The sequence below is a fragment of the Seriola dumerili genome, unplaced genomic scaffold (assembly GCF_002260705.1).
Source record: "Seriola dumerili isolate Sdu_G_001 unplaced genomic scaffold, Sdu_1.0 BDQW01000091.1, whole genome shotgun sequence".
Classification (NCBI taxonomy): Eukaryota; Metazoa; Chordata; class Actinopteri; order Carangiformes; family Carangidae; genus Seriola; species Seriola dumerili.
In genome coordinates this window covers 2639887-2665115 of record NW_019174346.1, presented here as the reverse complement: position 1 = coordinate 2665115, position 25229 = coordinate 2639887, and the positions used below count along the sequence as shown (strand labels likewise).

Here is a 25229-nt window from a genome sequence, read left to right as displayed (position 1 = left end):
TCTTTCCTTCCTCTCCTCTTTCTGCCTGTGATTCCCCTCTTCAGGGCCTGCCTGGACACATCAGTGTTTTCCCTTCAGAGCAAGTCGTCTGGACGCCGAGAGAGAGAAAGAGAGAGGACCCCGCCTACACAACCCCACCCCCTTCCTCTGCTGGGCTTCCTGGTGTGTGTCTGTGTGTGTCTGTGTGTGTGTGTGTGCGCCACTGTTCCCCCTCGGTCGATGAGGTCTGCCCTCCCTCTACAGCTGCCCCTCCCCTCACAACAAACACTATCCAGCCACTTCCTTGATGACTACACTGGCCATTTCTTTGCGTGCTTCACTGGGACACTCGCTCTGCTTCATTCTCTTTATTTCTTTCTTCCGTTTTCTTGAAGCAAAAGCAACTTCCTCATCGCACAAACAAACAGCTTCTCTCTCTCTCTCTCTCTCTCAAACCACCGACTGTTACACAGTTCATCTCTGTCTCCTCCTCTCCGGCCATTGTCTCTTTATTGATCTGCTGAGAGCCTTGGATGTTGAGCTGAGACCAGCTAATGTGCTGCTGCTGCTGCGGCTGATTCTAATTACAGGTCACATAGTTCACCAGCTACAGCAGTTTCACACGGGCAGAACATGGGGTTCAAATATAAAACAGTGTTTGTGAGCACAGAGACCAGCTGTGAGGAAAGTCAATAACTCTGGATGCAGGAAATGAAATGAAACTGAAAATGTGAACAAACGAGAGTCAAGATGATTTAATGTGAGACTTAGCAATGTGTTTATGAATAAATCCAGTCACCACAACCTCTCACCCTGCTCCTGACCCCTAGATGCCACTTCACAGGAAGTGACACCCAGAACCGCTCTACAAACCCCCCCTACAACTTTAGTTGTAGAATAATCTTGCTGAATCCAGGCTAGTCCTTCAGGTTGTTCACCATGTTGGCTGCATTATGTAGGTCAAACTTATTTTACAGGCCACGGACTTGGAATAGTGTTGGGGAAAATAAAATTTGCTTGTGGCTTGTATTTCTGGGTCACCACCAGTATTAGTAATTAATGTGGGCAGAGAAACGATCAAATGAGTGGAAGACAAACAAAAGAAAAGAAAGTCGGACAAGAAAGAGGAGGAAGAAAGGAAAAGCATAAAACGAGTCAAGACACTTTTATTTATTCATATAACCCAAAATCAAGAATTTGCCTCATACAACACCCCCCGCTTAAATAAGTAAAGCTCTTAAAGGAGGGGTGAAAGGAGAAAGAAACCTTAAGCAGAGCAACAAGGGAGGGACTCGAGCTTTTGCATGCTACACATGCTGAATGTATGTATCTTGGCACGGAGGTGTCAGCGTTGGCGCTGTCGTGCAAAATCAGCGGAAAGAAAGGGCGACTTAACGAGGCGGAGAGGGGAGGGCACCTTCAGTGGAAAGACCTTTAGTCCACGCCGCAGCAGCGTTTCACATCGATTCTCCACAAACAACCTCTTCCAGCATCAAACCAGCGGGCTCTATGAACGCGTCTGACACAATTTACTACTTAAGTGTAGGGGTCAGGAGACACATACAAGACGGAGTGGGGGGATTTATACAACAACACCATCAGAACTACAAATCGCCCCAACATCAAGCATGACACAACGGCCTCAAACGTGAGGGTGGAAAGATTAGACTGTTTAGGACCTTGACGAAAAGCCTGTGAGGTCAAAACCAGTTGGCATTTTTAACTATTAATATACTGCGCTGAGTCAATGTACGGTTCTCCCAACTTCTCTAATCTTTAAGAGCAACCTAAGGTTCACTCACTTGAAACTGCATTCCTTTGTAGTGGTGATGAAAACATCATTCATTGTCTTTGAAGATACTAAATTCCTGAGATCTAGACTCCAGCAACAGTTGTTCAACTCTTTTTTCAAATAGTTTTCAACATGTGAAAATGTCCTGTCTGCTCTGTTCTTACCTAAACTTGCCACTAGATGGAGACACATCTCCATCTACACAAGCGCAGATTCACAATGAATGTAATAGATAACGAAGCTTAATAATTAATAAATTACCACTATCACAATAAGACCAAGGATCAAGATCACACTGTATTTATATTACTGTGATCATGCAGTGATAACAGGACTGCTGGGAACAAGCAGAGGCAGCAGGCAGGTTTAACAGGCAGAGAGCAGGTGAAGATGTAAAGAGTGTGAATGGATGGAAATGGAAATGGGAAAGGTGATGTGAGACATTTCTACAAAAGTGAGAATTTCCAGAAGAATTCCTCAGAGTGTGAAGATGTAAATCACATGACAAAAGTCTGAGCCACTCGCCCACGACTGCTGTCGCTTTCATTCAGACTTTTTCATGCTGCACGTCAAAGCTGCTGTGATGTGTGAAGTGCAAGTGCCAGCCACTTTTTCCCTCCCCCTCTCTGTGTGTGTGTGTGTGTGTGTGTGTGTGTGTGTGTGTGTGTGTGTGTGTGTGTGTGTGTGTGTGTGTGTGTGTGTCAGGTCAGGGTCAACATGACTCCCGCTGAGTGTCCTTGGGATGCCGAAGCACCCACTCACAGCGTCAGACACACAAGTGGTCACACAGGATGCACATTCACAGTCATACAAACGCACACACAGCTGCGACGCATGAAGAGAGCACTGCTAACCTCTGACCCACTGATATGAAGGACGGGGCGAGTCAGTGACAGGACACTGAAATATGCAGATAAAAGCTTTCAGCACTTTTATACCAGTAGTACACAGTGGTACTCTCTACCAGAAATTAACATATGACATCAGCTGTTCTAAATGACTGTTAATATTTCCTAGTAAAAACACAGAAAACAGTGTTTTATATTTCCAGCAGCAGCAGATTATTTTTGAATAAACACAAGAGCAAATAGTAGTATTTCAGTTGTAACTCATGTACTGTAGATATACTGTAAAGTGAAAATAAAGCCAGAACACACACAACACTGACTGACTGACATGTGATGCCCACTTAGCGCCAAAGACGGAGGCAATGTTTAAAAAAAATTACAACCTTGTGCATAAACACGGTACTCGAACATATTCTCCTCTTACACCACAGACTGGCAGACTGGTGCTGGTGGCGTCAAAGCCATCTGGGTCACTGGTCATTTCCTGCTGCAGTGAATGCGACACCTGCAGTGCGCTGCAGGCAGTCCAGCTGTTGTGGCTAATCGTTAACAATTACACCGGGTCAAGATCCGGCGGCTTACTTCAGGAAGCAGCGCAGAAAGACTAAAAGACTGTCATCACAGAGTCACCAGAGTCATCAGTGAAACCATCCCAGGTGAAGCTCCTACTGCTTTTAACAAGGAGAAACACCAACTGATGACAGATCAGATTTAAGTGTTTTATCCTCCTAACAGGAAGTCAGGGTGTCCATAATGTGACTTTGACTTTCCAGCAACACCTGAAAGCATCATCAGGAAGAGTCTTCAAAACAGTCGCTGCTCACATTTGCATCACCGTGCAAAGATAATGTTTCATTGTTCAGCTGGGTTGAATATTCCAGGCATTTCAAGTCTCTGTGAGTTGATTTTAAAACTGTGTCCGTTGAAATCCGTAGTTCCTTGTGATGTGAGGAATCGATCTAACAACTCAGGGAATGCTTCGGAAAAAGATCTCATCTACAAAACCGGCAGTATATTTAGTCAAGCCCTTTCAGGATCTTTACATACTGCGCTGAGGAAACGAGCCTGGAGGCGTGTTGCACCTGTGACCACTGATCAGTCATCTAGTGTGTAAGCACACACTGAAACATCCAGCCCATGATTTATGTCGCACGTCCCCTCTCTCTCCCATCTGTCACATTATTCCACTGAAGGAGGATGTGGAGGACTGCCACTGATGTGAACCTATACATATATTATATATATATATATGTGTGTATGTATGTGTGTGTGTGTGTGTGTGTGTGTGTGTGTGTGTGTGTGTGTGTGTGTGTGTGTGTTCTTACCCCAGGCAGCAGACCCTCTGGTGGTGTGGGGGAGACCGTTTCTCCATCGGGCCCTTGGGGCGCGCACAGCTGGGGAGACATGGTGGGCGATTCATCTATATAGGGCAGCGTCTCCGAGCCATCCTGAGACTTGCCGTCCTCCGCCCCGTCTCCCTCGTAGCCATCTGTGTTGTAGTTAAAATCTGGAGGACAGAGAGAGGGAGAGAGAAAGAGAGAGAGATGTCAGTGAGCATTTCACCACAGAACAAGGCCATCGCTGGGCTCCAGTGACTCACCCACCACTTATTCTGTTAGCTGTGTGTGGAGATATGAATCTAACCAAGAGGGTAAAGAGCACGTTGTATGGCTTCATTTGAAATGTTCGGCTGCGGCGCTGTGACAGAAACACAAAGAGGAAACGACAGCTGAAACTTCTGGAGACAATTTATATGAGCAGAGGGCAAGTGGAAGTTTTAATAGTTCAAAGACGACTGAAGAATGGAAGAATCACAGTGAGTCACAGACCGACGCTGAAGCTAAAGCTCATCAACAAGCTGAAAACATGAACATGCCAACAACAGCATGAAACAGTCCGGCTGAACCGAACCTCAGAGACAAACTCCCTCAGTCACCTTCTGTGCCGAGGAAGTTACAGAGCAGCAAACTGCACGTGTAACTTGTTTTATTTGAATTTAATTTTGTTTTCGTGTTATCACAGTCTTGAACTGTTAAACATTAGGCTTAGTGTCGGTATTGAGGTTGAAATTCATGTCCTGTGACAACGCTGGCGTCGGGCTCTGAGCAGCAGTGACAGCTCCAGTGGAAGGGAACAACGCTGACTCTGAAACAACTCCTGCACCGACTTCAAAAGGACACTGACGAAGAAAACAGTAGAACGACACAAAAGCATGGAGAGATATAAAAAGCCTGTGTAACGCACAAAAGAAATTCACATTGACATCTTTTTATCTGTTGTCTTATTAGAGAGGTGTATCTTTGATGGACATTCAGTCACATACTATAACGAAAAGGAGGGATTTTATTTAAGTAAGTGAAAAGTGCAAACACATACACAAAGATGTTTGCCTGCACCTGGCGGGTCTCTCTTGAAAATGAGATTTAATGATGTTAATGATGTTACTTTTTTTTTACCCTGATGGGAAACGACTCCTGCTCATCTACCTGATACAGAACACTACATTCCTTTCATGAACGTGGAATAGAAGAAGAAGTGCCCGCACAAAAGCTTGTGTAACTATCTGTGACTATTACAAAAAGCCATATAGCAGCGGCCTGCTGTAAAAGCAGAACCAAATGTTTGTGCGTAGGTGTGACTATCTGCCTGCGCATAACCTGCGCTGAGGTCAAAACACTGTGTGCAAGAGTGTGCACGAGAGCGTGCACGTGTGCAAGAAGACCGGACGAGTCTAACAAACCGCAAAGGAGAACGGTGGTCAATCCCCACTGGGACGATACCCACCATCAAGCTAATGTTGATGGGTGCTTAGAGTGGCCGACCACCGCCGTCTGTCACCTACGCACACGCACCACACCCCCACAGTCCCTGCACCGCCCACCTGTCAATCAAACAAACACATAAATAAATAAATAAATAATCCCTCCATCTGTTAGTTGCATGTGAGTGTGTGGACCAGGGAGAGTCAGAGCTGCCATATGGTTCATCTGTGGCTGACGGGCAAAGAGCTGACAAATGGTGCGTTTGGGCCTCAGCTGACTTAGTGAAGCATTCACAAAAAACACAGAGCGCTGGAGCGCTGCGAGACGACACGTGTAGAGACATTAAGGTGAAGAGGGGGGTGTGTGTGTGTGTGTCTGTGTGTGTGAGTATGTCCACAGATTTGTTTGCTTTCTTTCCCTCCATCTTTCTCTCCCCTCCAATCTGACTCTTCCATACACCTTCTGGCCTCCTCACATGCTAGTCTGTCCCAATCTGCTAACATTACACGAGTGTGAGTAAGAGAGTGTGTGTATGAAAGTGTGTGTGAGAGGGTGTGTGTCGAAGCATACAAGAGAGAACTGTTGTTGCCATCTCAGACGTTCACCTGATGTTGCGGCTCTCAGTAATGACACACATTCCCAAAACCTCACATCTCCTCACAGTTCACGGCTGATGTTTGGAAACTGAACTGTGAGCAGGAAGCAGATTTAGACTGAGAGCGAGGCTCAATGTTCCCGCTGACGATCGCATGCTGAACGTTGCATGCCAGCGTTCTGCACGGGTGAACTGGAAACTCTGAATTGCCTGAAGGTGCGAGCTTGAGTTCGTGTTTCTTTAGTGTGTTAGCCCTGTGATAGACTGGTTCTCGCCCAATGCATGCTGGGAGAGGTGCCATGCCCTCAGTGACTCTGAACGGGATAAAAAAAAAAACAGATTGCACAAAAAGTGCCCTCAACAAAACGATCATGTCTAGACAAACGCCGAGGTCTGTTGCCTCTGTTACAAAGACGTTGGCCATGATTCATTTCTATTCGCAGAAACATCAATAAGCAGCAGAAACCGTTCAGAAATACAGTCTCCAGTGTGCGAAGCAGAGAGCCAGTCCATCATGGAGGACAGAGTCAGAGCAAACGGGCTGAATGTCGACTGCCGTGCTTCTTTGCTTCCTTACATGAGCTCTCATGCATTCGCTGGTTTAATGTCGGCTCTGTGTTTGTGTGTGTTAAACTGTTAATGTGCGTCATTACAGCCATACTGTGTTTGAATAAAACTCTGAGTGCAGTTTAGTGTGTGAGTGGGCATCATTCATCCTCATTACGTCTGATTAGCCATATTAATGCAAGACAGAGGTACAGGGAGAGCAGCGGATACAAGAGGGAGGGCGAGAGAGGAAGCGTCTCTTTGCCGCTGCTGTTCAGCCACTGAGACCAGATCAGACCGAGACTCGCCACAGTCACAGACCGGAGCCGATCAAACAGACAGAAATATTGTAAAATGCCACATGTGCCAGATGTGATATTAAACGCTCCCGTGTAGAAGATCAGTATCTTCATTGGTTATTCCACAGCTCAGTCTCAGGACCAATCAGTGAATATCACTGCACATGATCTGGAAACACAACCATATGTTTAAGGTGGATTTATCAGCTCTCTCAGACAGAAACCAGCAGGATGAAAACAGAAGCACGTTCTCATTATAGTTCATTAAAACCATGTTTAAATACTGCGCCTGATCAAAATTACTCCTATAATACCCCGACATCACACCATCATCAGCAATATCTGGTAAAAATGGACATTTACATTAATTACTTTGAAGTAAACAGTGACATCTACTTTTAAAGAATAAAACATTTATGGTGAGAAATTCAAATTTAGCAGACGACATAAAAACTGTTTTAAACTAAAAGACTCTCATTCATTCATTTATTTAATTATTCCCTTTCTCTCTTCTTCTACTCACTTGTTGTACTTTGTATCATTATAATTAATACACTCCATTTTGCACAGATTACCGAATGTTAAGATAAGAGGAGCGTTTGTTTGCTTGTTTTTTATTTATTTATTTTTATTTCTTACTATGTTCAGAGTGAATGCAGCTATTATATGCTGAAGTATGAAGTATATTTTACAAATGCTAGAGGCTGTATTTCATGATGTTCAAATTTATAAAATAAACAATTTATAAAAATAAAAATATTGTGGAAAAAGAAAAGGCTCTCATTCCAAGGTTGAATGTCTGAAGTCATGACTACAGCTCAGCTTCCATCCACCTACAAACGAGGCTGAAACGCGTCTGTATTGATGTGTTTTTGTCACAGAGGGGAATTTACAACGAGGTCACTTTTCTCATTTTTCTCTGACTGCCCCCGAGCTACACAGAGTTCATCATCCATGACGAGCATCTCAATAACAACCGGGCTCACTGCGTTCATTGAGTTATTAGCTGATTAATGTGTAATTTTATAATACGCCCTCTGCGTAGGGAACTTCTGTGAATGTTGTCCAGGGCACAGCAGAGTCGAATGTACAGCTTGCGTGCAGACTCCCTGCAGATTCTCAGACTAGGAAGTTGGTACGGTGGCACTAGTGTAGAAATGAAACAGTTTTACTGCAGAAAGTATCCAATATACAAGAGGATGACGGTTTGTTAAAAAAGGAGGAAATTAAATAATGCATGTCAACGAGCTTATTGTTTAAATACCAGAAGAAGAAGAAGAAAAAGGAGGAGAAGTCTACAGCCACAGTGATGCTTTGAGCTCAATGCTCACAACACAATCCTAACACGCTCTCAATGTGTATGCTAGCATGTTGATATTTAGCAGGTACAGCACAATGTTAACCATGTTCACAATCCTACTCTAGCATGTTAGCATGCTAACATCTGCCAGTTAGCACTACACTCAGAGGATATCTGAGGCTGATGAATGTTTTGATGATGCTGATGGATGAAAAGTTAAGAGATCATCAATGTCAGTTTCATGGCAAACCATCTGACAGTTGTCAAGATACTGCACTGAACCACAAATATGAACCTTGTTACGGCACCAGAACAAAAGGTCAGCAGATCACCACACTGCCTGCACATCTCTCATCTTAACTACATTGGGCACGGTACGTTCCCCTCCATTGTGTCATTCTTTATAACACTGATGACCTGTGCAGGTCCACTGAGTCTACAAAGGTGGCTCCAGCTTTCCTTAGCCCATCACAAACCCCTTCACTGAATTACTGTCGTACTGAGACGATCACAAATCCTTCTTGTTTTTAATGTTGAGCTCAAAGGAGATTTCTGTTCTCCACACCCGAACACTTCGTCACCAGCAGCTGAGACAAAGTGTGACAAAACTGTGTGAGTGTGTGTAGCGTATGTGTCCAGACTTGTGGCCACAGAGAAATCACACCAGCTGTTGAAGATGACAGCAGTGTGGTTGAGCGCATGGTTTCAATGTTTTATTCAGTTGCACCGGAGCGACGACTCCCAGGTTTCTGAGCTTATAACCCTTAAAACAAAGCTATTTTTAGATGGGACCCCTCCTCATATGTGTGAAGGTTTTGACCAGTTCAAGCAAAAAGAGACTCCTCCCTCTAAGACTGGTTTATTTGAATAATCTTTAGAGAGCTGAAAAGGTAAAATGACCCTTAAGATTTATGCCTTGACCCCTTAGGGAGTCACTGGTGTAGAGAACACCTTATCAACTAAACGGGGTCTTGTTCTACTCTCCTTTTTAAACACAGCCACCAATAATCTAGAAATAAATTGAAAATTACAAGTTCTCTAAAAATGAATATATTCTCAGACTTCTTGGTCAGTATGACACGTTTTCCCAGACAAGTGTGTATTAAACACTATGAAGCAGAAACTCCAACATCACAATTATCAACCATCACTCGTCAGTATTGCCGTGCTGCTGTAAACACCACCACACTCACATGCACATGAGCCACTGACAGAAGTCCGCACGTGCACATGTTTCTCTGCACACTGACACAAAACGTAGGCTGCCTCGGTCAGCTAATGCACCCTGACAATCCCCGTGCGTGACGAGCAGGAAAATCAATGCTGCACTGTCAGACCACCGAGAGAGAGAGGGGTTTTTTTTTTAGTGGAGAGGATTCATTAGCCCTAACCTGTTATTACTGCTCAATACAGCAGTCTGCAAACATACACACACACGTATTTCTCAAGGTTAACACGGGGACAAACTCAACATGACATGCGATTAAACAGGACACAACGGCAGGTAGAAGGATTGACATTTATAGGAGGAAGAGTCCATTGATAAATCAATAGAGCCTAGGTCTGGCAAAGTAAAGCTATATAAGGTTGTCACACACACACACACACACACACACACACACACACACACACACACACACACACACACACACACACACACACCAGAGAAACCACACAGCCAAACGCAGGGCGGCCTCACTTACCATCACTGGAGAAGAGAGAGCGGATGACACACACAGCCTCAAAGAAGAAAGCCATGAGCGTGTCAGTGTGTGTGTGTGTGTGTGTGTGTGTGAGCGCTGTGTGACCGAAAACACCTTCACTGGCAGTCAGCCATGTCACCGAAGCCGTCGAGCAAACCTAATGTCACGACTAAAGTCCTGCTGGTCCCATTTCTTCGAGTCAGATGCAACAACACAAACAACCGAGAAGCTGGGGATATGAAAATCAGAGAGCTGGTTTAGAGTTGTTCAGCGCTCAATACTTCCACTGTTATAAATCTGTCAGATAGGACTCATTCAAATGAAGGCAACAATGTTGTATTCAAGAACACCCACCTGCCTAAGAGGAAGCAACAAACACACATGCTCAGAAACAGCAGTGGCTGTATGGAAGCTATAAAATGTGGTTAGGCATCAATATGTTTCTCTGTGACCTGAATGTTGTCACTCCCCAGCTGAGCAGTAAAGACTGTCCTGTTATGGTTTAAGGGCAACGCAGCCATTAAACTCAGTGGTATGGATGCATGTGCTTGGTGTTAGGTTCTCTGTGTGCTGTAATATGAGGAACTAACTGAAGCTTTGGATGCAGCTGTGGCCTAGAGGTTAGAGGAGTGTGGGACCCAAAGGTTGCCTGTTCAATTCCCTGAATGAGCAGGAAACAGGAAATATCCACGCCTGAAGTACCCTTGAGCAAAGCATCTAATCCCCAAAATGCTCCAGGTGTGTGTGTGTGTGTGTGTGTGTGTGCGTGTATAAAAACATACTTGGCAAATAAAGAATTCCTCTTGTTCTTATCAAGAGACATAAATTAAAGCCGAGTGAGCTGCTGCAGTGACGCCAGCTGTGGATTAGTGAAGTTGAATCATGTTGTGGTTGCAGGCTAACACAAGCTGCTAGCGATGAACTTAGCCGTGATTAACTGTTAAAGAACTGTTTGAATATATCCATCCATCAGTGGCCAGCTTCACGTCAGTGTTTCTACTGGATCCCGTCTCTGTTGTGAAAATGTGACTGTGTCATTAATGTCAGAGGTCAACAGAGCTCACGGAGGAAATTCTTTCATAGGTTTTCCTGTGAAACATCAAAAGGTCATCCTGAGTGAGCATACAAGAGTTTCAGTGTCTGACAAATGGACACAGAGTTGTACCAAATGACCGAGCTGAGAGTCACTGCTCAGACTCACAAACAGCTAAAAGCCACTTGTGAAAACATATTCTTCTAGGCCTGTTAAAAAAGAGCTGACAGCCATTAGTGTACCATTAGCTGAACGGAGGGAGAGTATGAACACACCACCGGCAGAGACAACAGACTGTGAGCAAGATAAAACCACATCTATGCTCTTCATATCCTGCATGTGCTGACAGAGGCAGGAATGTCCTGCATAGAGCTTTAAAGGAGTAAAAGCTTTGATTAGAATGGAGATGTAATGTTGAGGATATAGACTGTAGTTATTGTAGGTACTGCAGCCACTACCTAATGAAAGCCAAACCACCTCTTCTGCTTCTTCCTTTTAATGTGGCAACTACTATCTAAAGTCACTTTAGCAGAGATACTTGAATGTACAACCTCCACGCTCGGTTTTCTGCATTAACTGGTCATAAAATGTGACGCGATTTCCATCTAAGTCACAAAACAATTACGATCTTCTGTGTCTTTATTAAACACACTCATTAAACATTCACAGAGCTGGTGAATAAGTAAGTGAACCCTTGGATTTAATAACTGGTCGAACCCTCTTTGGCAGCAGTAACCTGGACCCAGCTCCTCCAGTAGCTGCAGATCACACCTGCACCACGTTCAGGAGGAAGTTTGGACCCGTCTTCCTACAGCTGTGCTTGATTGTTGGGATGATGTTTTCGTGTTGGTATGCATTGGCCTTTTTCTACCATACATGGAGCTGCATGTTCTTCCCAAACAACTCAACATTAGCTGCATCAGTCAACAAAACATTTTCCCATGTCGTGTTGCGGAGTGTCAGGCTGCTCTCAAACTCCAGGTGAGCAGTGATGTTTATGTATTTGCAGATTAGCGGCATGGAACATGGCTTCCTGCCATGCAGCATGATTTGCGTTAGGCAAATTCATGAACAGAGATGTTAACTAGCTCCAGCGATCCCTTTATGTCTTTGACCTTTACCCTGGGCTTCTTTTATAGCTCACTGAGCGTCTGTGTTCAAAGTCATCTTAGCTGAACGTCCACTTCCACGGTTCTGGTGTCTTTTTGTGACATCAGCAGATGCTTCTTGTGAAAAGCAAACTCAACCTGCTTTTTTATAAGTGAAAGCAGCTCTGACCCACACATCCAGTTCATTGATCAGACTCCAGGTTAGATAACTCCAGTTAGCTTGTTGTTATTGTAATTAACCGAGGGGTTCACATACTTTTCCAGCTACACCAGTCTGTGTATTTCATGTCTCTCTCTCTCTCTCTGTCTGTCTCTTTCTCTCTCTGTGTGTGTCAGTCTCTCTCTCTCTCTCTCTCTGTCAGTCTCTCTCTCTCTCTATCTCTGTCAGTCTCTCTCTCTATCTCTGTCAGTCTCTCTCTCTATCTCTGTGTGTGTCAGTCTCTCTCTCTCTCTCTCTGTCAGTCTCTCTCTCTCTCTGTCAGTCTCTCTCTATCTCTGTCAGTCTCTCTCTATCTCTGTCAGTCTCTCTCTATCTCTGTCAGTCTCTCTCTCTCTCTCTCTCTCTCTCTCTCTCGACCTCCTATGCGCTCCACACGGTGCTTAGGGAAATTAGTGCAGCCCATGGGGGAAACACAGACACCGTCCCCGTGTCACTTACACCACAGATACATGCTCCACACAATTACTCACAGGCTCTGGTGTGTGCTGATGGGGTTAGCTCAATGAGGCTCCAGTTAATGAGGAATGGCTTGCACTGGAAAACCTTTCAAACGGGGTAAACACACACACACACAGACAGAGACACACACACAGTCTCACACACACAGACACACACACTGTCTGTGTTACCGTGTGCAGAAGTCTTTGAATCTAACTCAGGAAACGAACTCAGCAGTTTCAGAGCAGCTCGTTCCTCGTGGAGATGGAAGAAAATTTATTAGAATGGGATCAAAGTAAAATGCAGTGAAACAAATCAGAGAAGTAGTAAAGATGCCAAAACCCTGCCAGTGTTCTCGTCACAGAGCGGAGCAATAACACAAATGGCTGGGCATTACGTCAGGTCTGCTGCTTCACTGTCACACTGTCTAACTGGGACACTTGAATAGAACAGAGCTACTGTTAATGTTATTACTGACACCGTCACAACGTCACTGTTTGGTCGTGTGTGTTTGTCGTCCAGGTTTGATTTGTCGTGGCGTGACTGTCGTGGCGCGGTGGATAATGTCGATCTATTAGTCAGTTAGGAATGACTTGAACTTCAACACAGACTTCCTCTTCACATTAATGGTTTTGTGTTGAATGTCGTGGCAACTATTAGATGGTTCCCCATGAGATCTGGTCCAGATGTTCATGTACCCGTCAGAGGTTTTGTAATGCTAGTATGTTAGCATGCCGAACTGAAGACGGTGAATACTGCAAACATTACACATGCTAAACCCGAGCATGTCAGTGTGTTGCTGAGTAACGAGCAAGCAAAGCCCTGCAGTGAAGTACAGCCTCAGAGATCTGCTTGTTGATACAGCATGTGAATACAACACCGCTCAGCCGCAGACGCTCAAATCCTGCACCAGCTGGAGCTTCTCCTGCCTAAAACATAAAGCAGCACACTAAATGTTCACTGACAAGTTCAAGTTCAAGTACCTCCAATTAGATTTTATGTACTGACACAAAGTCCAGTCTCTTCCTGGAACCTTGAAATACTCAAATGTCATGATATGCTTCAGATAACGGAGTAAAGTATAAGTGATGTGTAGTTAAAGGGAAAAAACATGCAAAAGTTCTTATGTGACCCATTAAGGAAGTCAGAGGTGGAGGGCTGAGTGGCACGCTAGTGTTTAGACACTATGATTTAACTAAATAACCCATAATGCAGTGCGTTTCATCAATACACAAGTACCCTCTGATGTGATTTTCACCACTGACAGCTGGTAGCAGAGAATCAATGGATCCCAGTGACACAGGAAGTCCAGAGGTTCTCCAGAGAATCACTGCTGTGGTGTGTGTGTCAGTGCAGATAGTAAATAACAAATATTGATAATGAACCAGTTAAATCTGCGGTCCTGCCCCTGCTACCTCCCTGCTACCCCCCTGCTACCCCCCTGCTACCCCCCTGCTACCCCTCTATACCATCACCCAGCCCAGCGTCAGCTCACATCACCCTCACTGTTGACCTCTCCTGACGGACAGCTCTACATCCACCTGTCGCTCTCAGTTACCGGCCCTCGTTTCCATGGCAAGAACAAAGGCTGCCATGACAACTGGCTAGATTGATGCAAATGTTTCCTGCTTGCCAACAAGCTTTTTGGTTGTGTCAGGCAGCAGCTGGTGTTCCTGGCAGGACTGAACTATTTATACCAGAGGACAAGAGAAACTTTTAAAACTGAGGTTCCTGAGTCATAAACCACCTGAGGGCGGCACGGGGAGGAAATTCATCCTATCACCACCCCTCCTCCACAATGAACAGTCAACCTCTGCAGGGATAAGCACACGCCGGCTGTGAACCTGGCACAAATGAAGAAATCCATCATCGTCAACAGAAAAGGTTGACGATTATGGCCTCTGTCATGTGACCACAGCTGCTCATCTTTTATTAGAGGAAAACATCCTCAACAGCACAAGCGTTTTACAGTCTTCACTCTGTTCGCCTCTGGTGCAGATAAAAACAGGAGGTTTCTCTAATACGTGTGGGGTTAAATGGTAAAATCGTTACAGCACACCGGTGGGGTGATGACATTTAAGAGACTGAGTGACAGTGTCAGCTATGCAAAGTGTTCACCTATTTATAACACACGAGCGTCTGTTGATCGCTCACCAGGAAGGCAGCAGCTGTACAGCAAGAAAACAACCAAAGAAAAACTGTGACATCTCCTGCGCCACATCACACACCACGCCCACACTGAGGGACGCCGCCACTGCCAGGCGACATCACAGAGGCCAGAGCGCTTCTGTAAGCTCACCTCTACACTCACAAATGAAATGTTTCTTGAGCTGTGTGTGTGTGTGTGTGTGTGTGTGTGTCCGAGGGGAGGTAAGCGGTGTGGGCAGTGATGTGTTGGGTGAGTGGGACTACAGAAACCTGCTAAGGCATACATCACACAGCCAACATGTCTGCCGGGCTACTTGGGACTGACAGAGGCATCCATCACACAAACACACAAATACAGCAGCAGGGACACACAAAAACACACACACACACACACATACACAAAAGCATCTGTGAGAAAAAAAAATAACAAGCACTGTACATCAACAGCTAACCGTTCCGCGCTATGGAAACATGAAATACAGAGAATACGTTTGTATGCAAATGAAGCCGTCTGCTGCACAGAGACTGTACCTGCATGCTGAGATAACTCATTTCACCTCTGAATCAACTCTCATACATAATGTAGAGGCAGTGACAGCAGTGTACAGCAGCAGCAGAGTGTGTGTATGTAGCGCTACAATACAACGTATTGACTTCTTGACAGGTGAGTCAGCACTAATGTAAACATCTGCGTCCTCTGTCAATGCGTTGTTTGTTTTTTCAATCCACTATTCTAATGGTAGAAATGTTTAGGGAAGGCAACTAACCAATAATTATTTCACTGTCAATGAATCTGACAATTATTTTCTTCACTAATCTCTTTCTCTATTGAATAAAATAAATAAAAAACACAGTGGAAAATTACAAATTACATTTGTCCAATCTCAAAAAATCTGAAAGAGAAATCTCAAATGTGAAGTGAATGTAAAATAAAATCAGGTGAGTATTGATTTCTTTTATGAAACTTTTGTGATTTGAGTCAGAAATAAAAGATTTTCAAAATACTGACTCATAACTATATCATAACTATATTCTCAAACACAGAAAAACAGAGCTGTGAAAGAATTCAAGGAACACACTGGTAACAAAACTAATTAGTAATCCAGTTTACTGGACATTTCTACTTATTGATTTATTTATTTATTTTTTGTTTGTTTGTGTGGAGTTGTTGATATATTTGTTTTTCTTTCCTCCTCTGTTTAATGCTGGTTGGAGACTGTTGTGTTTCTGTATTGTGGAATTATGAATCATAAGAAAATTTAAGTCATAAAAAAAAGAATAATGATCAGTAATCCGCAGAAGATGACTTGAAACCAGATTGTTATAAATGGTTTCCCTCTTGCTTCAGCATGACAGCACTGCAGGCCACACTTCTTCATGTGCACCAGTATGTACAAGAGAATGTGTGTGAGCAAGAGGCAAAAAGTGAAAGATGTACAGACACCCTCAGATCCATACGGTCATCCTCCCACCTCTCGCCCTTGTCCATCTATAGGAGCTTGGGGCGGCTGCAAACTAGTAAAGTCAGAGGAAGTAAAGTTGCTGCTGCGGTATGAGAATTCAGTCGGGGAGTTGTGCTGCCTTGCTCAGCAATTTTTCTTTGGAGGAGAGGGATTACATCATGCCCTGCAGCCAGCGAGCACTGTGTGGGCACAGAGAAGCAGGCCTGCAAACTGCCTCTGTATATGCAGAGCATGGCTGCAGTGACTGAACACACACACACACACACACACACACTAATTTTTACAGTAGAAAGTGTGTTTATGAGCAGGGGTTCGCCAAGGGAGATAATTAAAAACAGGAGAAAATGCATGTGAGAGAGTCGCAACATGTCTGTACCATCTTTGCTGTATATACACAGTGTGTGTGTGTGTGTGTGTGTGTGTGTGTGTGTGTGTGTGTGTGTGTGTGTGTGTGCGTGTGTGTGTGTGTGTGAGAGAGAGTGGTTTCAAAGATATTCCTCTGCGTCTTCACTGCCACTCTCAAAAGATGTGAGGGAGCTCAACCATAACAGATCCAATTCTCTGAAGAGCAGATAAAAGACAGAGAGAGGAGGCGAAACAAAAAGACGGAGTCCCACCTCCTGCACTCTCCCGCTCTGCCACCAGCCTCCCCGGCCCTGTGGAGCCATGACAGCGTGACAGTACATCAGTGGCTTGACAGATGTCTGGTCATTGTGTGTGTATTTGTGTACTGACGGTGTACATGTAAGCTTTTACACCCCCTTGTGCCGTAGGCATCAATCAGGAGGTGGTGTCACAGGGGAAATTAAAAGCCTTTATGAAGGTCTATCTTTACGGCCCGGCCTGTGTTCCCTTCGTCAACATAAAGTTTTTCAACATGACATGAGACTCTGAGGACAGAAGCAGCAGCAATATAGAATCACTGGAAACCAATTTGACTCCACATTATGCAAATGCTTCAAATGAAAAGCTGTAAAATTAAGACAGGAGCTTTAGTGAGCATATACACATATATGAAGCTTTAAGATATTAAAACGGCATCTGCAGGTCTAAGCTGCTCTTAAGCTCCACGGACAGAAAAGAGACCTCTGAAATCATTGCACCTGATTTGCTGCTTCATTAGCTTTTAATGGAGTCTTCTTCTGTGAATCGTCAGGTGCTCTGAGGTCTTTCTCTTCACACAACCACTTTGTTAAAATAAGCCTTCCACAAGCCAAAGGTAAACCAGCTGACTGACAACAAACAGCCGCTGGTCAGAGAGGCAGGTGTGGAGCGACAGACTGCGTTCTCTGGAGGAAACTCAGCTGTGATCAGTCCAGCTTCGACGGTGCTCAACGTACAGACGCTGCTCCTCAAACAGTTATACTGAAACCAGGTAAAACACGCAGCCACATGTGCACACAGAGACAGATGAGCAGATGTTCAGAGAGTGAAGTCTCTCTGCACAATGACAGATTCCATTCGAACCTGTTGTTCCAGCGTTAAACTGGATTTGTGTTTGACAGGGAAACACTGTTAACAGATGTTTGCTGCAAAGTACTCGTCTTACACAAGGAATAGTCGAGGGTTGTATTCAAGAACATGTGTCTCTAAACCACTTAGGATCACCGATACAATAGGCTGAGTGTATTTCAATAAAATATCAGGTTTTAAAGCAGCCTACGTTTGTCTGGCTCCCTGCAGAAACATGGAGGGAAAACAGGAGACTGCAGTCAGAAGACCTTACAGTTTAAACAGGCTACTTCTTCACTGTCTTGTTTTATCTAACAAGACATTTTTCATAGTCCAAAATCCAACAATATTCAGTTTAATATCGTGTTTGACAAAGAAGAGCATCAAATCTCCACAACTGAAAAGATGGAACCAGATTTGTCATATTTTTTAGCTTTAAAAAACTGATTACAAATTCATGAATCAACTATTTGAACAAAATTCCAGAAAGGAAAATAAACTAAATTCACTAGTAGACCTATGTGTAATAATAATATAATAGTACCTACTTGTACATACTATATTCTTATCTTATCTTGTCTTATCATGAGAGATTCTCTGACATGAAATAGAGAAAGAAGCACAGGAGCACAGGAGCAAACTTTCCCAGAAACACACAAACAATCTAAACAAAAAACCAGCCCTGGATTCATTGTCGTCTCTTCTGACCAATGAGGACCTGTACACTGTCCGTCCATCAACAACAGACAACCTGATCAAACTGCCTATACGGTACATACAGCACACACTGGAGATGTAAGCACTGCTGCGAGCAAGCCGAGAGCTTTTAGAGCTTAATGCTCTAAAAATAACAACATGAATTTCGCATGAATGCAGGATGTGGCAGGTAGCAACAGCAATACACACAGGTTACCCAGTCTAGGTGAGATTTAGCATGGAGAGGTGTGAATGGCTCATGGCCACAGTCAACACAACCTCAAACTAAGGCAACATCTATTGGTGAACAGCACAATTTCATTTACAGAAATCTGATCGCTTCTAGGATTACCTCGAGCTGTGATCCAGTTCTGCTGAAGAGACGGGACATTTTTACCCTCTCACTAATACTAATTCACTCCCAGAGGTATTCATTCACTGGTAAATCAGATTCTGTTGTGTAGATAAAATCCACAGGAGAAGGGGAAGGAGAGAACAGAAAGATTTGCAATGATTCAGAAGATCACAGTTCAGTTTCAGTGAATGCACCTTCTGTTAAAACAAACAGGAAATAAGCCCACTGCTTTGCACTGGCCTGATGTCACAGTCATGCTAAATGATGCTAACGAAGTCAGTGAGTAGCTGCGGTCTGAAAGCCTGCGAGCCATCCAGTTAAGCCAGGGTCTTTGTTCCCCCTTCCCCTCAACCAGCCTGCTCGAGATGATAATGGGTTGGGTCCTCAGATAATGCAAACCACTGTACGCAGGAAACAGCTCACTTCTAAAGGTCAGCAAGCTGCAGGACTCCCACACATTAGTTACTGGAGAGAGAGAGAGAGAGAGAGATGGCTCCAAAGCTTTAATGGAAGATGACAGGAGAGCTGCCGATCCAGAATCAAAGCAGAGTGAAATATCTAACGCAGGCAAACAGAGGAGACGTTCACTGTGTTGTGCTGCGTGTGCATTCCACTACAAATATACTGCGATGGCGATGATGAAGATGTGTGCCCATTATCCACTTCACAACCTGAGCGCACACATCCAGAGCACTTCCCTGCCAGACAAGAGTCCAATAAAAGGCAATATCGTCCCCTTCTGCCTCAAATGAATGACAATTTCACTGCGGCTGCATATCTTCACGTGCCATACGCCTGTAGGCAGCGAGAGATAAGGACCCCCTCGGCTGCAGACCCACGTACATGAATTACTGTTACCCCCATCCCTGTAGCCCCCAAAAACCAACCATCTAGTGTTACCATGGCAGCCAGGCACTATACATTATAATTAGCTGGCCTAAGTCCCCAAGGCTCGGACTGGTTGGATGCAACCCACTGCTTCCACAGATTAGGACAACCACTGTCACACACGGGGCGCGACGCTGTGTCTGCACGCACACGCACACACACGCACGCACACGCACACACACACACACACACACACGCACACACACACGCACGCACACACACACGCACACACACGCACACACACGCACACACACGAGGTTAGATTCAAGTGCAGACTCACTAATGCTCACACACAAAGAGACAACATCATCCACACAACCTTTACTAATCCTAATCCACAGTATTGAAAGCCCACTCCCACTTCCCACCTTGCACCCCCCCCCCCCCCCCCCTTCCTGTGTTTGGGAGCAGGTACGAGGAAATCAATCCCTCACATGTACTGTAGAGCCACTCGCTGCCAACACACACCCACGCTCAGCACAACAACATACAGCACAGCAGCTCTACTGTGTGGGCATTTATGCCTCAGTGTGCAGCAGCAGCACCCTCAGCGTTTGTTCGTGGGCATGTGCTGATACAAACTGTGATATCAAACTGTGCAGTGAAACAAAAGAGCCCCGATGAGTGAAGCTATTAAAATGCAAGTGGCTGTCGATCGCCCTCAGGGCAGCCCCGGCAGTGGTTGTGCTGTCTATCTATTACACTCCGCAGCCCAATTAGGAGAATATGATGCAGAGTAGAGGCAATGAGTTTCATACAGTCTAGGTGTGTGAAAGAAGAAGACGCTCTGAGCTGTGGTGTGCAGCTTAGTCAGGTCATATAAATGTTTCACAACACAGTAACTTTAAATGAAAGGCTGATACGACGACTCACTGCTTCAAAGGGAGAGACTCTCTCCTGCAGGACAAAAACACGAGAGAAAGTTTGTGACAAAGAAAAAAAAAATCAGCCATAAACCGAGACGGAGGACTGTCAGTGTGTGGGTGTGCAACTTTCTGCTGGATCTAACTTCTTACAACAAGCACATTTTATCATTTCTCTGAGCAGAGTAGGTGGATCATCTCAAGGCAGTTTCAGACAGATTTGTTGCTTTATGGAGAATTTAAATCTTCTCTGTTTAGTCAAAGAAAAACTAGTCAACACCGTTTTATTTTATTTTATCATTGTGATTACTTTGAGGTGTTAAAATAGAAATCTGCCTCATCAGCGTATCATATCATATCAGCCTCACTGATGTGAAAACTATTGCACATGGTTGCACCACACCAAGCCTCCGGGGCCAGTTACTACTTTTAAAACCAGAGCCAGCTGCTTTAAACAGAACACTTTAGCTGTGTTAGCACCAGCGCGTCAAATGAAACCCTATCAGAATAACTGCACGCTACCAATCAATGCTGAATTCTGACAGTGGGATTCAGGTGTCTACGAGACAAGATCTAAGTCGTGAAAAAAAAAACGTTTACCAGAGAGAAAAGAGGAGCTGGAAACTCTCCCACACTGAGTCAGCTCCTCTGTCCCTGGAGACCTGATGCAGGAGTGCAGGTATGAAGAGAAACACCTGCAAGAGGGAAAATGAGAAACTACAACTAAATGTGACTTCTCAGGAAAAACTGTGAATCTAATAGGGAGTGTGCTTTTCTAGCAGATCTCCGACTCTCTCAGGGTTGTGCAGTGATGCTTTGCTGTTCTCCTCTCCCCTCATGGCATTAGCCAACTGTTACTGCTGTTATCTGCCAAGCTGTAAAAACTACAAGGTGTGTCACGTGTCGCCGACCATCCTGTTATTCTGTCTATGCACAGATGCAAAAATGAAATGCAGATTTCGCAGACAATGAAGCCGCCCTCGGCGTTTGTTCCTGAAGTTTATTTTAAGAGATTTCTATTGAACGAGACACTGGGGGGAGTGATGGGGGAGATAAGAGAGAAAGAGGGGAGGCAGGATGATGCCTGATACACAGAGAGCACACACAGCCACAAGGCCATCTGGCATGAGTGTGTTAGCACAGTGCGCACACACACACAAACACACACACATGCGCAAAGAGTGGAGAGAGACCTCCATTGATTTTGAGTTTGGTCCATCTACAAAAGGTCACAGTGAGTGGTGAATAAAAAGTGGACGGTGCTTTTAAAGAATGGCTGTGCCGCAGTAATCACAGTCTGTAGCGGTACCAACGTCCTGTTTATATTATAAAGAGGGAGAATATAGAACAAAAAATAAGTGAGACGATTTACAAACATGAGTTAATACACTTCCAAATGCAAATCAAGTATCTCCCCTTTACAGTGAAAGGAAAACAACATGTATCTCTCTGTTATCACTGTTTTCCACTTATCTGTTATTCTGTGGGCTACGAGCTCACTGAAAACTCTTTTCCCCAATATCCAAGAATTCTCCTCCATAAACTGTAATCCCAACAGCTCCTGTGAAACACAACTCAAAAGATGCATTAACCCCTCCACCTGCCGGGCGGGATGTTTCTATTTCACCTGTTTATTTCTCCCAATGAGCGACTATATAAAGCTGAAGGAAGAAACCAGGCTGAGAGGGAACATCCCATTCTGACCCCGGCAGAAAGACGACCTACTGAGAACAGAAGGGCAGCCCTTACTGGGGGGCCTTAATCTTTAATGACACACACACACACACACACACACACACACACACACACACACACACACACACACACACACACACACACACACACACACACACACACACACGAAGAAAAGGAGTGAGAGATGATGATCTTAAGGCTAATTGATAATAGGTTTGACAGTTTCTAATACAGGCTGTAAACAGCGGCACATTTACACAATCAGATTCATAGCCATGATTCAGGAATGTGAGATGAGCCCATTTAAGAAAGGCTGAGGTGATATATGACCCATGTGTGTTTGTTCACCTGACTGTGTCTGGGTGACTGGTCGCTGCTCGAGTGCATCCATCAGCCCTCTCAACTCATAATGGCCTCATCTCCTTTTCCTGTCTCCCCCTCTCCTCCCCTCTTTTTTTTCTCCTCCTCCTCTCTTTTCTTCCGCTCGACTAACCTGAATGCCTAATCATGGGCCCTGCCTTCCGGGAGCATGTAAACACGCCAGCCGCAGCATTGGTCGGAATGGTGGTGTTACTCTGTGCCGATTGGCTGAGGGGAAGGGGGGCATGGGTGGCAGAAGATGAAGAGGATGGTGGTTACCATAGCCCTACAGGATGACTGCTGTCCATGGTGACACACCACACACACACACACACACACACACACACACACACACACACACACACACACACACACGCAGCTCTAGCCCCTCAGGACATGGCGAAGGTCCCCACAGACTCGTAGAACACAAACACACTCAGACACATGACACACCCTCTAACATCAAGCACAACAAAGGATTTTCAGAGCTTCACCCACGAGAAGATGGCAACAGATATGAATCTAGCTGATGCTGCTGTATAAGAAACATAAGTGAAACCCAGTTCATGGTGACAGGTTTCCTGAGATTGAACTATTGTTTGTTTTTATATTAAAATTGCTGTAAAAAAAAATTTCAAACCCCAGAAGCTCCATTCAAAAACAACCGGAGTTTCAGTTAGCTAGGCTGATTCTTCTTCAGAGATAAGAGGACGTTTATGCCGAGCACAGCTCTTCTAAGAATAGTATCAACAAGATATTGTACTATTATAAACATTATTGTAAAAATGATATTATAATGAGATTCATAACAGATAATAGCTCTGACTTTAAGTTACATTTAGAAGCTAACATTAGCTAAAGCAGCTAAAGGGCAGATCTGTCAGCAGGATCATTTATAGGTTGTCAGACATATTACTGAGGTGGCTTTTTACACTGTCAGAGATCATTTACTAGCAGTTAGTCAAGTGATTATAAAATGACAGCTATGGCTACAGAAAATAAATGCATCATAAATCACAATGACTATATTGGTCAGAAAATGGGATATTTGGATATTGGCTATTCTCCCCAAATCAATCCATCTGAGTAACATTTGAGATCCGGCTTGTTTGCTGTGTGTGAAAGAGCCACAACAACATACTCAGCTGAGCCAAACGCTCCATCTATTATTCACCAGGTTGTCATTGAATGAACCCAGGCAGCCTTGGTTCAGAGGAACCCCAGCAGGGATGTTGGCGAGTGAGCGGCTAAGTTAGTGTTATGACTAACTGCCACATCTCTCCTTCACTTCTTCACTCCTTTCAGATGGACGCACTCACTTGGAACGATGAGAAATTACTCCTGTCCACATTTTAGCCTGGCTGTCTCTTCACTGCTGCTGCACTGTCACTGTAACTGTGAGTGATTGACAGTAAATAGCACGTTTAGTTTCCACAGTTCATACCCGTGCACCAATGACATACTGGAAACGCTAGAAGAATTCAGCTCAGGTGGAGCCTCATCTGTCGTTATGTATGAACAATAATGAAGTTTTTACTCGTTTGCTTCAGGTGGAGAAATGACTTCAACAGACACCAGACGTTCACCTGGGCAACTACAGCGTAACGCTCTTCTCTACTGCAGCCACGATCTGTAACAGGTGTGTCTTTACCTCCAGTTTACTGCTATCTGAAGTGGATCCTGACATGCTGCTTATGGTGCAGAAGTCAAATTATCTTTGATGGGACAGTTCCTGTTAATACAGAGGAGGGTTCACGTCTCTCTGGATCACAGCATCAGTTAAACTCTTTCCTTCTAGTCTCTTTCCGTCAGACGCTGAAACAAGGGAGAATTTTGTTGAGCAGCATCGTACAACTGTTTCCTGACTGTTCTAGAGAAACGAACATGAAGTCCATTACATAAGCATGAACCCCAATGGGAGGAAGATGCTTGAACACAAAGCAGAGAAGCATGGCATGGAAGACGACGGCATTACATAACAACACTGCTTTAGGCTGACTCAGATTCTTTCTCCCTCTCAGTGTGTGAGTGAGGACAGATTTAAATGTCTGTTTCTATAGCTACGGCACAGGGGAGGGAGGGAACAGCTTCGTCTATTGATCAGGATAATGGAGGAGCTTGTACAGTGGGAAGACAGTGATTCAAGACTTGACATGCAGCACAGATTACACAACACACAAGTTTATTCCTAAAAACTGAAACCTTGTCCACACTGGCCACATTCAGCGGCTATTTTATTGTGCCTGTGCCATGACATCAGCAGCAGTGCTAACAGCAATTAATTGGTCAATAATGAGATTATGAATCAGGCATTTATAATCTTCTATCCGCTGAGATCCAGGCTTTGATTGCCGGTAATTGTACCCCCGGTTTTGCAACACACATGACTGTATGTGAGCAGAGGTTCTTGTCACTGTCTTTGCACTAGTGACTCCTACCACTTCATATATTTTAAAAACATTTACTCAATGACCCTGATCTCCTGAAGCAAAGCAAATGCACCAGCGCTCTGACTGACAAAATGACATCTTCTCAATGAACCAGGGTTTGGTGTTGTGTTCCTCTGCGGTCAGGCCACAAATGACGTGTTTGGAAACACTATCAGATCACATCTGGACTTGTTTCTGTTGATACTCATTGGTTTTTCACAGTGAGACGGAGAGAGACAGAGGGGGGAGAGAGAGA

The 25229-nt window shown here is 44.5% G+C and overlaps 1 protein-coding gene across 2 annotated transcripts in view; it reads right to left on the bottom strand.

Annotated features, from left to right (window-relative positions):
• The window catches only part of abr (active BCR-related), a 120607-nt gene that overhangs the window by 69317 nt on the left and 26061 nt on the right, over nucleotides 1–25229 (bottom strand). For both annotated transcript variants that reach the window (XM_022745761.1, XM_022745762.1), the window contains exon 2: nucleotides 3945–4126. In XM_022745761.1, coding sequence (XP_022601482.1) covers nucleotides 3945–4126 — 182 coding nt within the window. The remainder of the gene's footprint in view (nucleotides 1–3944; nucleotides 4127–25229) is intronic.